A 17,456-nucleotide genomic window follows, 5' to 3' on the forward strand; every position below is an offset into this window, starting at 1 on the left:
CTTCCTTCCTCCATCTCCCTCCCAATAAGAAGTATGTGGAAATAGCAGTTGTTGACTAGAAATTTGTCTCAGAAGAGTTACATAAAGAATTAACTTACCCATCTACAAGTCCATGCTGCAAAATAAGTCTCTGAGCCTCTTCTCTAGAGATTTTATGATGAAACCATGACTGAGATCTGTGTATATCTATAGAAATAAAGATCTTTAAAAAACATTTCACCTTGATTGAAAGAACCACCAATCACATTTCTCTGGCAATTAATTAACTCACACGTACCCATGTTAGACATGGCAATAGGACTGCCATGTGAGTTGAGTCGTAGACACCCCCTCCTCTGTATGAGAGAGAAGTAAAACATTATTTCAAAGATTTTTTGTTAAAAAATTTAAAAAAAAATCAGAAAACACTATTCTGAGAAAGCAAAGGTGTTTATACCCGCCAAGCTAATCCTTCTTCAACTGCAACTGAAAGGGCTTCTGTTGGATTTTCTATAATTCTGCTTCTGTGTCCTGAGAAATCCATTGCTACTAAAGAATTTTCTGAAATGCTTCTCTGTAACAAAGAAAAATACGTTTAGATGGTTCATTTTTCAAAAGATCCATCATTTAAAAGTGAGTTTCTGAGAAAACATTATGTTTTATACATGGCGTTTCAAGTATCTGCAGCGTTTCCCATCAGAGCCAAACACATTTTACCCTAGAGAGCACTTGTAATTCCAGTATGCTGCTGCAAAGCTCAGTTTTACAGTCTGGCAGGACAGATCATCCTTTTCCATTACTGCAATGGATGGTAAATATAAATAGAGTTTATGGCAAAGCAACGTATTTTTAACTATATTTAGCCCTTTGCATGTCAAAGCAAGTCAGGAAACTGTTATTAAGTTGCCCAAAAAACAGAAAAGAGAGAACATATAAAATTCTTATACACAACCATCAAATTAACAAATATTTGAAATATTTTTCTATAAATATGTCATAAATGTATATATTGTCTATATAAAACTTCACTCAAAGTTTACCAGATTTGAGCATTGAAAACAGCCATTTCTACAGCTGTTTAACTTATATTTTAATACATCCCTTCTATTCTCATCATAGACTTAACAACTGTAGGATCTGTTATTTAAAAATGCTTGGGATTTTTCTCCCAGTGAAGATCAAGTTTGTAACAACATAATAAAAAGCACTGAAGTTCAACAAAACCGTCTTAAAACTCATCAAAATACTTCTCAGAAACCAAGGTTTACAAAACGAGGTTTAATACGGTATTGTAATACTTCAAATGTTGGCAGGCACTGGAATCTCAAATAATTAAAAGAACATTCTAGCATTCTATAAGTTGAAATAACATCTGGAACACAAGAGGCCCAAATTTCTGTAGGGCTAGCAAAGCTTCCCAGTTCAAAACCAAAGCAGGTCTGTTTTGTTTCTATTTGGTTACAAGCATGCATATAACTAGAAATGGAAGACAGAAATTCTGTAGTTCACTGCAATTCTCGACACTGCAGTCTAAAGTCTGCCTGAGTAACTGTGACCTGTAAAGGACTTTGAAAAAGTAAAAAAAATCAGGGGTAAAAATAAGAGAAAAGGTTTGCCTCCAGGAGAGCGGCAGGAACTCCTTGTAGCTGCCATAGTTGTGAGCTATGGAGGAGTGTGAAACATGGCAGTGGTTCCCCCATGAAGTGTGCTCACGAGCTTGTACACTTAATTCCCAAGTTTGTCCAATTTGCTGTTTAATTCATGAATTATACACAAACAGTGCCATGCTTGGTACTGTTTATAGATTTTTCCTGTGTTAGGAGCTACAAGAGCTAAAATGCACCCTGCAGTGTAAGAGCAGAGAGAACAAGTAATGGCTCCCAGATTCCTTATAAAAGCAACAGTTGGCTTTTTTAACAGCTTTACATAACAAAACATATAGACACAGTCAGTGTATTAAGCACAGTTTCGAAGCCACGCTTATTAGTAATACCACAGGAAACTACTTTTATGGATATCTCTAATAGCGAATGCGTATTTAAATACTTTAACAGCAAGAACTATAATAACAGCTCAAGAAATCCACCACAAAATCACTGCAACAAATATTTTTTACCTAATTTAGCCAATAAAAACCACTAAAGTGGTTTTCAGCCATGAAAAAATCTGAAGCCAAATGACTCATACAGAACTGGGATAATATAAGATATTAAAGAAAAGGACACCCTGATCCAATCCCAGCTATCTGAGGAGATGGACATAGTACCTAGTATGGGCCGTTTTTCCTCTAAAACCCAGTTCTGGCAAATTATGATGTTCTTCTGAAGTCCAGTCCTTATTACAAGAGCTGAAATTCACCTCAAGTACTTAATACTTTACATCGAAAAAAATAAAATGGAAGTACTACTGTATATGAAAAGGGAATTTTTAGAGTTTTCTTATTCATCATTTACAGCATGTGTAACCTTAAACACTTTGCTTCTTTTTTTGATTTTTATAGTTATTTATAGTTCTGCTGCTCTTTTTTCCAAATCCTCTTTCCGTTCTTTTTGACAGTGATAATAAGCCAATAAACTCCCAAAATACTAGAGATTTGACAAAGGGAAAAAGCCTGTTACCTAGTCTGAACTACTCAATTTATATTAAGTGAATTAATTAGCCCTTTAGTCAACCCCGACGGCCCTGAAGATTTCGGCAAGCATTCGCACATGCAAAGATTTGCAGGATCAGGTCAATAGTATAAATGACATAAGTTACTTTAAAATAGCATGATTGCAGAAAGAGAGTATTTTTTCATGGAGCTACCACGGGACATACCATAGGTGTTAGATTCAAAGGGCTGCAGCCACTTCTACCTTGATATGGTTGCATGTAATTCTGATACAGCTGCATCCCATACTAAAACCAGAAAATAACATGGTTAGAATTTTAAATTATAAACCTCACCAAGTAATTTTTTTCCAGATGTACAAGATAACGTATGCTTTTCTTTAACACTAAAAAGTAAGTGGAAATGCTGTGAGAATAAGGAAACACATGTCGTTATTGTTGCTGCTGCCTTTACAAAAGTACACTCTGCATTAAACATTACCCATTTAATACAGCAAGTGACCTATTCCTATTTTGTCACAGACACGTTTTAAACCAATATTTAAGTTTCCTTCCTGTGCACTCTTGTAGTTTTGTTCAACATTACTCAACAATCTCACTGAATTCAACATGGTTACAAATCAGCCTATGCTTAATGTAAAGTATTTGCAAGACTGAGGCTTCAGTTCATCATCCCATCCCCTACAATGATTCCAGTAATTCGGTCTCTCTCTGTGTTTTTGGGATTAAGAAAAATAAGCTTTCAGAGTACAAAATGGATATTGCTATTGCATGGGAACCTAAAATTATGTTGCCACACAGTATCAAAATTTCACACAGTAAACTTAAGCAAGAAGTTAATTTTACACAGAAAAATTACCTTAAGCAACCTAATTGCTGTCATCCAACAGGTCCTAGTTTGTTCATCATCTGCACAGAGCTGTTTCAGGTCTCTGGTTCCTCCTGATTTGTTAGGCTAGAAGGCCACAGCACATTTTTTTAGCATTAATGCATATCTTGAAGATAATACCTGTTGAAATAAAAGCCACTAATTCTCCTATTTTATAATAGACCGCTGAATATTGTTTTTAAAAACCTTAAGGAAACTTAAGCTTACCTAAGACCTGTGGCTTGCTTTAATACGTATGAGTATAATAAGCTTGTACCTTAAAGCAGAATCCATAGTTTGTTGGTGCTCCAGAAATCTTTTTGCCTGTCAAAGACATGTACATATCACTATTGCTGAATTCACAGAAGAACTGCAGATGCCTCGGCTCCTAAAAGGAAGAACAATGTAATACAGTTAGATTATTTTTAGCCATCCTCTCCAGATAAGAAACTCAGACAAGTACAGTAGTTATCCTGTTCCAAAATACAGTCTTACATACTGCACTTCTAACTGTGACATCATGAAACCCAGAGAAAGACAACATTGATTTTATAATGCAAAGAAAAAAACATCTCAAACTGGTCAAAGTGTTCCTTCTTCCAGAGAGGGAGAAAAACCCATGTATGAGCGATTTAATTTCTAGGAAAACATCCACTAAATTCAAGATACAATAATATTAGAGTAGGAATCAAGTTTTGAGAGCAGTATGCCTTTCAAACGTCAAAATAAAATATAATTTCATAAACCTAAAAAACAACATACTGTAATAATTACTGCCCAGTACTATTTCTAACCATTACCTCCATCCGGTAAGGTTAATTAAGTCAAAGAAGCAAACAAAATAAATTTGCCGAGGGACACAAAAACAGCTCAATGAACACTCTGGGAATTAACACACAAAATTCAGAGCAAGAAAAAACATTGTCTGAAGTGGTTTATGTAGAAGATGTCTTAACTCCAGTGTATCCTATTTAACATAATCTGGTTTAAAGTACTTCCATCAAAAAGCTGCACTAGGAAAAAGAAAAAACATCCAGTGACTGAATGTGAGAACTCTCAAAATCTTCCTGTAAAGTCCTTGTATACACAGGGTTTTGTTTATTTTAGATAATGAAGTATTATGTCCACCTTCCAGAGCATCTCCTTATACTTCAGAATTTTAACTACTTTTGAAAATTCATTTTAAAAGGGTACTCTGTTAACTGCTTGGAAAAAAATATTAGCCAGAATGAAGCAAAGTTACTAGGCAAAAAAAAATCTATTATTTCTAACACAACATTTTCCCCATTTTATATCTCAACATCTGTCTAGGTTTTATCTGTAATGAAGTGTGGGTTTGGTTGTTGGTTTTTTTTCCTTTTTAACACTGTAAGTTGAAATTCAAATTTCGGTTATTATTACAACAAATGATAAATAGATTCACACTTGCTCTAACTTCATAGTTTTCTTTATTTTTTTTTTTTTATTCCCATACCTTAGATGTACCTTTAGTGGAAAAATAAAGGCCAGATCTTCTCAAAATAAAGTACAATTTTTTCCACGATTTTTTCCCCTGTTCCTTTGCATACAAATAACCATGAATCTCAGGATACGTGCTGGAGCTTAGGAACATCTGAAAGAAAATATCAGACATGCATTTTTCTTTTCAGCTGAAACCAGCTTTCCATTTCATTAACATACTCAGACAGGACCAAGGGGATTAACCCCCTAAATGCACTATCAGAGTACACTAATTCAGTTATGAGTGCATCTAATCCCATTAAGAGTACCTCTGCTTTAAGGTGTATAGAATGCTACACAACTCAAAGGTATGCTAAGCAAGTCACATATTTATTTGGAACATATGGTTTGAAATGAGAGCATTATTTATGCAATATGTTGACTTCAGCAACAAAACCAGTATAAGAAGTTCTGATCCCATGCTTCAGACCATATTTAGATAAAACTGCATATCAATGCTACCAAAAGAAAAGAAAAATAATGCCATGCCTTCTCCGTGCCGCGTTACAAACCAGAAAAAGGAATTGATCTGAGCCAAAATTAACTCAGCAAACAACTCACAAAATCTGAATCACAAAACCATGTCGGTCAAGCAGATATTACAATTTTCAATAAAAAGGGAATAAAGGTCTCAGGACCCGAACTTGTGCTTAAGCAGAAGCTTTAGGAACTTTAGACAGGAGAGGCAGATACAGCTGCTGTCTGTGCTCAGGGTCACGAGGCATGGAGTACTGAACAAAGCTGCATCAGAAGAAAAGAGGAAGTAAAAGTTGGAGAGATCAGCTATTTTGTTTCCAGAACTGCAAGAAAAAGGTGCGCACCCTCACAGGTCACAGAAACGCAGAATGCCACGGATAGACAGAGAAGTTAACTAATGCCCAGAGAAGCTGCCTGTTGGGCTATCTCTACTCAAGGTATTCACTGGCTTCTCTTCTGCCATTTCAGCCCAACAGTCAGAGCCAAAACAGCTGGCATCTTGCTAAGACCAAGTACACAGTTTCACTCAGTCTGCAAAAGTACCCACTAAAAGCTGGAAACAATGTTAACTTTATTCTAATTCCATGCAATGTACTCATTTTTATTACTCTTCTTCCAAGAAAAGTACTCAGAACTAATACTCATATCTAAAGAGGCTAATTTAAACTTCTTCCATTTCCATATATGCAAAGGAATCTATATTGCTACTGATCCCTTCAAGGAACCTTGCCCCAGACTGGACTACAGCATCATAAATACTACCAAAGCTTATATATAGGTAGGGAACAAGGGATTTTCTGGTTGGTATCTGCAGCTTTCATTGCTGCATTTTCTTCCTGTCCATTGCCACGTCCAGAAAATCTGATTTGCCGACAGGAAGAAACAGATTCTCAGGCAAGAGACAGACTGACCAGTGCCAGAGTGCTGCAAAGTGATGAAGTAAACTCAATTTTGGAAGCATACAAAGTTCTTGGGCTACTAAATAATGCAGTCCAATCAAGATACACCAGGACTCTTTCACTATTAATGTGTTCCTACCTTGCAGTCAGGTGCATTACTGTACAACCTGTAGACCGTCCTGAGCTAATTAAATTCAGCTGGCACAAACGCAGTAACCCTGGGAGGCTTCAACTGATTGGGGAGGGCCCTAGCCCACAACCAGGAATGCATTATGAATAGCTTCACCATTATTCACCTGAATAGTTAAATTACAATAAGACCAGATTCATCCATCTACATGTGCTGCTGGCATACTGTGTGCAAATGCAGTTTAAGCTATTGCAGCCACATTGAAGCAGACAGGTAGGTCCTGCTAGGTGTTCCAGCCTGTTAATCTTCCAATTTGCCACATATTAACAGGCTCGCTGGTGGTGAATATAAAGGCTAAACTAAAAAAGTATTCCAACTCCATAAGCAAAGTCAAATGGAAGTTCTAGGAAAATCTAAACCGGTCAATGTATGTAAAAACAACAGCTTTTTAGGCTTCAGTATCTCTGCTGAAGATGAAAGGAGTCATTGGCTCCCAGCCCACACAAGTGTCTACCCCAGGATTTCTGCCATAAGAGCTTCAAACCAGAAGCACTGTCATGAAAATCTTTTTTGTTACTCAGCAGACCAAAGTGGAGGAGCAATAGAAAGCTCAGCTTCAACAGTCGCTGTTCTATGCCTGCTATCAATTAAAATGAAGTAGCAATAATGCTAGGAAAAAGGCAATCCTAAATCCATCTTTTTCTTTCTAAGACAGCTGAGGACTGTGTGAGAAAATATAACGTGAACGAGCTGTAGTAAAAACCATTAACTGTCAGAAGAAATAAGCAGTAAAAATATTTCACAGTGAGAATGGAATGTCTGTAATAAACAGCTAAAACTGAAGATAGTAAAAAGATAACTTCCTCGGGTTTTTTGGTTGTGGGTTGGTTTTGATTGCATTTTTGTTGTTGTTTTAGTTGAGTTGTGGGGTTTTTTGGTGTTCTTTTGGTTTGTTTGTTTGTTTGAATGGAGGTACATGCAAGTCTATTAGAGGGCAGACTGGATCCCTGTTTGCGCAGATAAGAGGTAACCAAAATAGGATAAAGTAAGAAAAATAAGAAAAGTCCTTAATATATGAAGAAGAAGTGGGGAGAGTTAAATAAACGATGGTATGCTGCGGACAGGTATTACTGGTCGCACAATATACAGGAATAAGCTTTCACCCTCTCCCCCATGCAGTTAAATACTTTATACAATATGTAGAGTGCTGTCAAATGTCACCATGGCTTTCAGATACTACTATATTACAGCACCAATGTCTCAATTACAATTTGATTAGCTGTAAAACCAATCAATTTAAAACCAATCTAAACAAAAAGCAAAGCAAGTAAATGTCTTCTGTTGGGGTGAAAAAAAAAATAAATCAACAAGTGAAAAAACAATACAACAGGAAAAACACCACACCATCTCAGATGAATATCATATTAAAAAATGCAGAAATACTAGATATCACAGAATGCAATAAAGATTGAGAGCTGCACTCCTAACCACACAACTTATTTGTCTGCATCTGCAACATTTTCAATGAAAGGATGGTTGCAACAGCAGAGACATTTGCTAAGGTAGATGTTTCTCGAGCACTCGCATGATTTTAGAGACTTAAAGGAGCCATCGTTTTCATTACACTCTGTGAATCAAGTTTGAATCTGATGACTGATTTCTTCAAAGATGTGATCACAGCCGGCCATGACCCAGCCTAGTGCTACTGGGAACGACCAGGACTTTCCACAGAATCTGCTGATAAATTTTAAAGGCACCAATTAACTCCAGAGAAGAACTGACAGTGATCCTCCGTACTGTCTCCTATAGTCCTCACTCAATCTGAGGGGTTTAGACTGGGAGAAAGGCCAACAAAACCTGGGGTGGAAGATGGGGAAAGGCAATGGGCAGACTAGGACACGTTTAGGAGATCGACAAGAGACCGAAATTCAGTGTGCGGCTATTCCAGCTGAAGACTGGAACGGAGTCAGATGAGAAAGTGGTCAGGGACAGAGAGACTTGCTGTGGCAGAGAGATTAAAGAAATGAAAGCTCGAATCTTTAATCCATGAAAGCAGAGAATGGAAGCAACTAAGAACATGATAGCAATGGGGATAGGACAAAAGGAAAAGAAACTATCAGTAATTCCACCTTTCAACAAATTATGAGTGCTTATGTTGGTGACCCTGTTCCATCTTTAATTTTTGCATCTAGAATCACATAATATATAACATTCATTTTTTAATGTTTATTTAGGAAAGATATGTGCTCCCATCTTTAATAAATTCCACATCAGGTCCAAGTGTTTTTTCATTGCTCAGGAAGATGGCTTGGACATGTGCTACCTAAAATAGCTTTTTTTAATGTATTCGCATTATATGTAAAATGCTATTAGAAAGAAGCAGCGAAACTGGTCATTACAAGACTTGAACTCTGAACTTCAAGTGTACCTACAGAACCTGAATATCAAATGCCTCTATTAAAACATGATGAAGAGGGGAGGAAAATAGGTCTATTCTTCAAGTAAAATCAGAAAAAAGCGTAATTACCTGAGTTAATTTCAACCTTCTATTTTGAAGATGTCACTGTTAAATTTAAAATGCTGATTGACATACTGCATAGTGAAAAAAATACGCTATAAATACAATCAAAGATCAAAAAAACAGAATGACAAAACTGTAGAAATGTTATTCAAAGAAAAAAAAAGAAAACAAAAGAAACCTAGGATAAAATTTTGACCCTTTGAAGTAATTAAAAAAAAATTATTGACTTCAGTGAGACTAGGATTTCACCTACTAACTCAGGAAGACTCAATTCTGTCAACACTATCCATGCTGTGTAGTCTATTCATTGCAAATGCTGTAATGAATAAGAATACAAGAGGATCTAGTATGTACATGAATTCATCTAAAATAAGAGTTGCTATAATAAACAGCCCATGTTTTAAACAAGTCAGAAGCCCCATCTAAAATTACATTCAACAATGGTTTCACATTTAATCAGACCAAGTGAATTAATTTGTTGACCACCTGTGCAAGCTGTGATTCTCAAAAAACAACCAAGCCAACCTGATGTCTGAAAATTATAATAGAATGTTTCATTACTATGTGGAGAGGCCACAGGTGAAAATCTTCATATGACATTCATTTTTAACATGTTTTAAAGCATCCAATTTGCAAAGCAAGTGCCAAGTGATTCATACTGCCTTCCACCAGACACATACATACAGTGCTCTGTCTCAGAGCAGCCATACTCTAAATAATATAGCAACACACTTTTTTTTTTTAGGCTAAAGATCTTAATGTCAGAGATTAAACCTTTTTCTTTGGGATACATAGACATTCTGTGTATGTCAGACCTAGTGATTTTACTTGGAACATGCTAAATGGATAGGAGACAGTTAAATGGCTTTTTGGTTTTGAGGCTATTTAGATGCTCTGATTTAAAGTTATCAGCCAAAACACTCACTTCTTCACTATCAACGAAAGTCAAGAAAAACATATTTGAAAACATTTTACTTCCTTACAGCTCTATCCACAAAAAACTATAAAAGTATCAGAAATTATTTTTTAATCCCTTGTAAACACTGGGTTGTTAAAACTAACGTCTCTCTTGATAATTGACCAAGCACATCACAAATAGTAACAAAAGCCTGTTAACTTGTCTTAATGAAAGTTTCCAAGGAAATAGCGACACACTGTACACAATTTAGATGTGTAAGGGCTGCACCATCCACAAGGGTGTTCTCTACTTTGTGCCTAAGCAAGTTTTATTAAACAAAATACAATTAAGCAGAGAATGAAACACGAAATAGCAACAGAGGAGATTTTGTAACATTTTTTTCAAGCTATCAAAATGGGATGTAGCTATTCATTTTTAGAATGATTCTTAATCTTGCCCACAAGCTCTGCACACATTCTACGTATCACAATATGTTCTATTTCCAGGGCTTAAGGAAGTTCTGTGCAAGAGTATAGGGCAAACAGTTCTATTACAAAAGTCTTTATTTTTTTTTTCAAACTACCAAATCACATTTATGAGTAAAAAATACTAAGTTCTATTAACACTGGGGACAATTTGAAACATTTTTTACTATATCTGGGATAATCCTAACCTCCTGACTAACACTAGCTTCTATATGGATGTAACTATTTAAAACAGAAGAATGCTTTGAGAATTGGTTCTTTCATATTTTTAATTTACTCATTGATGCAAAGGTAGAATTTATTATATAGATGCAAAAGAAAATTTCTAATTTCTATATTTCTTTTACTTCTACCTTAAAAATCTTGTGTAATTATGTTGCTTTTCCAATCATTCTTTATCCCCAAAACTCACACATAGGACTGTTGTCTTAAGACCAGTGAAAGTTTGTCTATTAATTAATTTTTCTAGTGACAAGCAAACAAGAGTGATGTGCATGCCTCCACCTTTATTACTCATTTGTCCCCTCTTGGAGATGTAAGATGATGATCCCTGATATGGTCATTCTGTGAAATTATTCCCACTGTAAATTAAAATCTTTCGTCTGTTTAAAAGATGACTAACACTGATTTTTTTTTCCGAAGGCTAGAGTAGCCTTCAAGCCAAAATAATCATACTAGTCAGTCTAAATTTTCTACTCATTGAGTTTGACCATTTAACTCTTTTTAATATCCATTTGTATCGCATTAGCAGTTCCTCATTATTCCACCAAGGCCTACTGTTAAGCATGTGCTGAGTACTGCAGTACACCACCTTTTTTAGGAAATAGGGTCTTTCAACTGAAATACCCAACAAATGTAATAACCATTTTTAGTGCATTTTGTCTGGTTTGGCACTCCTTGATTCTGAAAGAATGTGCAAGTTTCCAGGTGTGGTCATATAATAACCGTCTGGAAGAGACACATCATATCTCGTAAGGAAGAAAAGTTATTAACCATGTTTGAGGTATTCAAAACCTAGCCACAGATCCAACAGTGACAATGAGCTGTGCTCACACAACACAAGGGAGACTCTGAGCTATGGTGGCTCATCTTCATTCAAAGATTACAAACCTGTAATATCCCAGAATTGCTTATAGCTGCACTGGTCTCACTTGGAAAAGATATCATATGATCTGGAAAAAAACCCTGTAACAAAAACAATTTGTATCAAAGTTCCGTAAAGATAAATATAAAATCTCCTGTCTCTTTTGGACATAAAACTGAAGTTCTCAATGCAGTGCAAGACACTGCAGATTATCTGATCCAACAGTTTAAGTTTACCTTAATATAATTCCTAAATTTGTGACATCCTATACATCATTTGCTGAAAAACTTGGAATTTTGAGAAAACATCAATGGTCCCTGGAAGCAAGAGGGTTTCAAAAGCCCTGCATGTCATATTGCAGTACTTGGCCCTTAGTGCTATTTTTCTAGTAGTTATTCCTGTTGCTGTTCATATATAAGACTTGCCTGGGGCTTTGAGATGCTACAAAGTAGGAGGATATACACCAACATGCTGAAAAATTATATTGTTTTCTCTTGTCTTGTTTTCATTACACTAGAAAATCAGTAAATATTCTGGAATAACTTCCATTAATAGAGAACCAGCCTTCTCAGCTTGCTTTTTTTGAATTGTCCATTTTGTATGATACGAATATGAATTAACACCAAAATTTGCGTACATCAATACAGTGTGGTTACAAATTCTGCATGTAAAGTGCCAATTTCATTAACAATGAAAGCTCAAGGTATAATTTCGGGACAGACCTGCAGCTGGGGAGTTCAACAGGCTGACAGGAACCAGCCAAGAGTTTGACTGTTACAAATAATGTTTTCTCAAGGCTTTGAGAAGTTCTAAGCTAATATTCTGTTGGCATTCCAACGTCCACTGACTTTAACTGTTAATAAAAATGAACTATTGGTAGGGTTAATTCATATCAACATACTTCTGATAAAGCATTCTTGCTACACCTGGATGACAGTACCCAGAACGGGACTCAACAGGAACAGGAAGGACTCTGATTAGCCATGTCTGCTGATGCTGGTCATAGTGGCATGTCAGCCACACTCCACACCTGGTTCTGCTCACTGCTTAACCAATACACAAACAGATTTATTCTTTAAAAGCTTCTCTGCTAACTGTAGAACATCTCAGGCTCAGAATTTTTCACTAGTGCAGTGATACTTCCATGGTAGAGGAGTACATGATTTACCCAGAGAAACACAGGTGGAGCAAGAAAAAATCCCTCAGATCTCTTCTATCTTCTGGTATCTTAATATTTATCTTTTCTCAGGTAGATAATTTGAGTTCCCTTGCACCTTTCACCTTTCAAGTCCTCATATATTTCTGCTGCTTCTCCCTTTGACATCTGAAACAAGCTGGCTTTACAAGAGACAGCATTAGGAGTGATCCAAACACACCATGCATTTGAGCAACCAGGTGGCAAGTTTCTCCTGCTGAGCCAGTACTGTTTCCATGGCCTTTGCCATCAGCCAAGGTCCAAATCAGCAGCATTAACCTTTGGCAACATCCTTGAGCTATGAGTTGTCTCTGCTCTCTTTCCATTCCTTACATACGCTAACTTTGGCTTCGCTTTCACTTACTCCTAATAGGTTATGGCTGCTCATGCCCTTTTGTGTCAGCTGTCATTTAGCTGCAGCTGTGAGAAGCTGCCATTGGGCAGCACTGGGCATTAACATTCGATTTTCACTTCAACAATAAAATCATCTTTGCTACTGATGCTCTTTCTCACATTGCTTCATTTTGTATTTTATTGTCACTTGATGGAAACTTCATTCAATTTCATAAACTTTATTTTGTTATAGATCCATGTGCACACTTCAATAAAACTAAACCCACGTCCGCCCCCCTCACCCAAAACAAAGTATAAACATGGATGTTTCACAGTTGCAACAAAAAGACTAGCCAACAGTTACAAACACTGCAATGTATTTCTGTATCCCACATATTCCCTTCTAATTATTGCTTTACACTAACAGCTCTAAACTCTGCTTGTATGTTAACAGAAAAGACTGTTTTGCAGCAACAGCAATTGCATCACTTCAGAGATATGTTAGAACTTACCAGTGGATTTTTAAAAAACTCATACTTGGCATAATTTTTTCTAAAATACAGTTTGTTTTCCTCTTCCATTATCCAGTTTGACTGGACTTCCATCACTAATTCATGATCCTCTATAGCTCTTCCTGTAAAAAAATAAAACACATTTTAAAAAAAGCAACACAAAACCTGCACCTAAGAGCCTAGTCCATTAGTCAGGCCCACGTTACACCAAGTTACTGTTCCACCTCAGTAGGGCCCCAAGTTCTGAGCAAGGTCACATGAGGGGTTTTTTGCTCATGTTTAGTTGTTTTCCTTTACAGAGGCAGCTGAGGGTTCTACTCCATTTCATTACCAAATCCATGTTGTCTTGCAGAGGCCAAGCAGTGACACATGGGCCATGTAATTCACAATTTTCTGATCACATTTTCTATACTTCACTGCATTATCCTAAGGGACCTTATATACTTTAAATGAATGTTGACGCTCTCATGTAACTGCCCATTGTTAAAACCTTTTGAAAAATCTTAGATAAAAGAATAGTATAGATTTTTTAAAAAATCGTAAATTCTTGCAAGTCCTGGCTAAACAAAGAGCCTACATTTCATAAAGTGTAGCATGCACAACCTTCTAAGAGACAAAAATCAAACTTCAAATTTGAAATCATTAAAACCTCTTTAGAACTACAACATATTTTATTGATCTTTTCTTGCCACCTCTTTTACCAGTCACTGCTTCATGCTTCCACACTGTCCAATCTGGTGGGCAACAGCCTCACTGTAGCCCACAAATCTACAAGCTTCTTGAGGAAGTTTCCAGCCAGCAAATGTAGAGACAATACACTCATACAGCTAAATCCCACCTCAGTGGGAAAATAACAAACTCATGACTAGCAGAGACAAAGTACTCTAATGATCTACAGATCTAGCAGGGAAATGTTAAACTTTCATTGAATTTAATTCATTCTTCACTGAATTTAACTAATTCTTGAGCCCATAAAGACAGGAAGTAAGGATGCTACATGAAACTCACATCTTGTAACCAGATCAAATGAAGCAAATAAATAGCAGACTCATAGAATATGACGTTGGAAGGGACCCCAAGGTTCATCTGTTCCAACCTTTCTTAGGAAAAGCAGAGTCTAGACAAAATGGCCCAGCACCCTATCCAGCTGAATCTTAAGAGTGCTCAGCATTAGGGAATCCACCATTTCACTGGTGAGATTATTTCAATGGCTGATCATTCTCATCGTGAAAAATTTCCCTTTTTTGTCCAATCAGAATCTCTCCAGAGGTAACTTTTACAAATTACCACTTGTCTTTTCCATGTGACTCCTTGTAAAAAGGGAGTCTCCATCTTCTTTGTAGCCACCCATTAAATATTGGAACACAGCGATAAGGTCTCTCCTGAGCTTTCTTTTCTCAAGGTTGAACAAACCCAGTTCTCTCAGTCTTTTCTCTCATGGCAGCTTCCCAGTCCTTTTATCGTCTTTGTGGCCATTCTCTGGACTCTATCCAGCCTGTCCACATCTTTTTTGCATACTGGGGACCAAAACTCAACACAGTATTGCAGGTGTGGCTTGACAAGCGCTGAATAGAGCGGGATAATGACTTCTTTGTCTCTGCTGGTGATACTCTTCTTGATGCATCCCAGCATCCTGTGGGATTTCTTTGCCACAGAAGCACACTGTTCACTCATATTGAGCTCATACCAGGACCCTTTCCACAGCGCTGCTCCCCAGCCTGGTAGATCCCAGCCTGTGCTGCACACCTGGATTATGTTTTCCTAGGTGCAAGACCTTATACTTGTTCTTGTTGAACTTCATAACATTGTTATCCCACTGTTCCAGTCTATCCAGGTCTTCCTGCAGGGTTACTTCCCCTTCTAAAGTGTCCACTTCTCCACTCAGTTTGGTATCATCAGCAAACGTCAACTTGATCCCATCATCCAGATCACTTGCGAAGATATTAAACAGCATTGGGCCCAATGTCTGTCCTGGGGAGATCCCACTCATGACAAGTTGCCAGTTTGAAAAGACGCCATTTACCACCACCTTCTGGGTACACTCTGTCAGTCAGTTCCCCATCTACCGCAGAGATCGCTTGTCTAGACTGTAACACACCAGTTTCTCTAAGAGGAGGCTGTGGGAAACCATATCAAAAGCCTTGCTGAAATCCAGGTAAAAAAAGTCCACTGCTCATCCCACATCAGTCAAGCAGGTTGTTTTGTCATAGAAGGTGATCAGGTTTGTTATGCACTGTTTGCCCTTGGTGAATCTGTGCTGTCTTTTCCCAATCACACATTTAACTGACTTTTGATAGCCCCCAGGAGGATCTGTTCCATAACTTTTCCAGGGACTGAGGTAAGACTGATGGGCCCATAATTTCCTGGATCCTCCTTTAAGCCCTTCTTGTAGATGGAGGTGACTTTAGCCTTCTTCCAGTCTTCTAGGACATCACTTTATCTTCACAACATCTCAACAATTACAGAAACCAGCCTTGCAACAGCATCAGCAAGTTCTCTTAAAATCTTTGGGTGAATAGTGTTAGGGCCCATCAACAGTTCACATACCAACTATTCCATCTGTTGATGGTGGATCTGTCTCTGCTTGCATCAACCTGGATTTCTGTTCCCAAGGCCTGGGACCCAACAGTGCTGGTAAAGACAAAGGAGAAGAAATGGTTGTGAACCTCGGTCTTTAGAGCATTGTTGGTGACCAATTCACCCCTCCTGTTTAACAGAGGGCCAATATTTTCATTCTGTTTCTGCTTGTTGCTTACATACCTGAAGAACCCTTTCTTGCAGTTTTTGACAACTCTGGCTAATTTCAACTCAAGCTGAGGTTTTCCTTTTCTAACTGCACCTCTGCACACCCTGGCAATGCCCTAGTAGTTCTCAAGGGGTATTAATATGATTGTCAATCTCTTGTACACTTCTCTTTTGGTTTTGAGCAAATAAAAACATAAAGCAATTCAGAAAACAAAAAATACCCCCATAAACAGTGAAAGAAAAGTGAGAATCTTAAAATGTTGTATAGGTTGCTCTACTCCAAAACACGTTTTTCAGATGCAGGGGGAAAGAGACACTAAAGAACTGAAGCTGTTACTCAAAACCAGCATTTTTTTTCCTTTCAATTTTATAGAAAGAAAGTGCTCCTCTGGGATGACATTTAAAACTCTTAAACGGTTGGCATTGTGACATTTTAGAAAATACCATTTCCTCAAGGCTTACTTCTTGATAAAAAAAATCAGACATTCTGCATCACCCCAATGGATGGGTAAGGATGCTGGAATTTCGTTATTTTTTAGGTGTCAAATCACAGAATATTTTACCATTGCTTCAACTTATTGAAACACTGAGTTAGTGCCATCCAAACCACAGCCCTGTAACCAAATCTCTAAATGTTGCCACGAAAAAGCTGCACTTTGGTTTAATTAGATCCTTTTTGCTCTTCCAGCTAGACTGGAGAGCTTCCACTGTACTCACTACCACCTCTTTATTATGACTATCTCTTGCATGAGGAGCACCTGCTACAGCCCAAAACATCATCTCCTTAACTATGGGAAGTAACCAAAGCACATGGAAGAAGATTCAACATTGATGTGCATGACAGAACACATTTCAAAAAGCTTCCTCTCAAGCATCTGTCACTGGACAGCTGTAAAGTCTTTTGTCCCCTTGGCAATAGCCAAGATATCTGTGACTTCTTCATTCCTTTAATACCAAATCCCAAACACTGGAAAGCTAGTGTTCTCAAACTAAATTCAAAACAAAATACCATGCTAACTACTAAGAATAAAAGTTTCTAGCTGCATGAAGAAGGCTTACTTGATTTCTGTCAAACCATCACAGCCACCCAGAGGGAGAAGAAAATTTAAATGAAATAAAAACAGAGAAGCCATTGCCCAGTACTGTCACACAGATAGTGCTTTGTGAGCCTTCCCACAAGCTACCTAAAAGCATGTGGATAGTAAAATCAAAATGAGAGA

General features: G+C 37.3%; 1 protein-coding gene across 1 annotated transcript in view; it reads right to left on the minus strand.

The window, feature by feature from the left end:
* The window catches only part of GRB14 (growth factor receptor bound protein 14), a 66,179-nt gene that overhangs the window by 8,999 nt on the left and 39,724 nt on the right, over window positions 1–17,456 (minus strand). Inside the window, 9 exon segments of the mRNA XM_071810985.1 lie at window positions 99–186; window positions 278–335; window positions 437–553; window positions 2,797–2,877; window positions 3,449–3,544; window positions 3,735–3,845; window positions 4,932–5,069; window positions 11,478–11,552; window positions 13,492–13,613. Coding sequence (XP_071667086.1) covers window positions 99–186; window positions 278–335; window positions 437–553; window positions 2,797–2,877; window positions 3,449–3,544; window positions 3,735–3,845; window positions 4,932–5,069; window positions 11,478–11,552; window positions 13,492–13,613 — 886 coding nt within the window.

Source organism: Patagioenas fasciata, chromosome 7 (assembly GCF_037038585.1).
Source record: "Patagioenas fasciata isolate bPatFas1 chromosome 7, bPatFas1.hap1, whole genome shotgun sequence".
NCBI classification, from domain to species: domain Eukaryota; kingdom Metazoa; phylum Chordata; class Aves; order Columbiformes; family Columbidae; genus Patagioenas; species Patagioenas fasciata.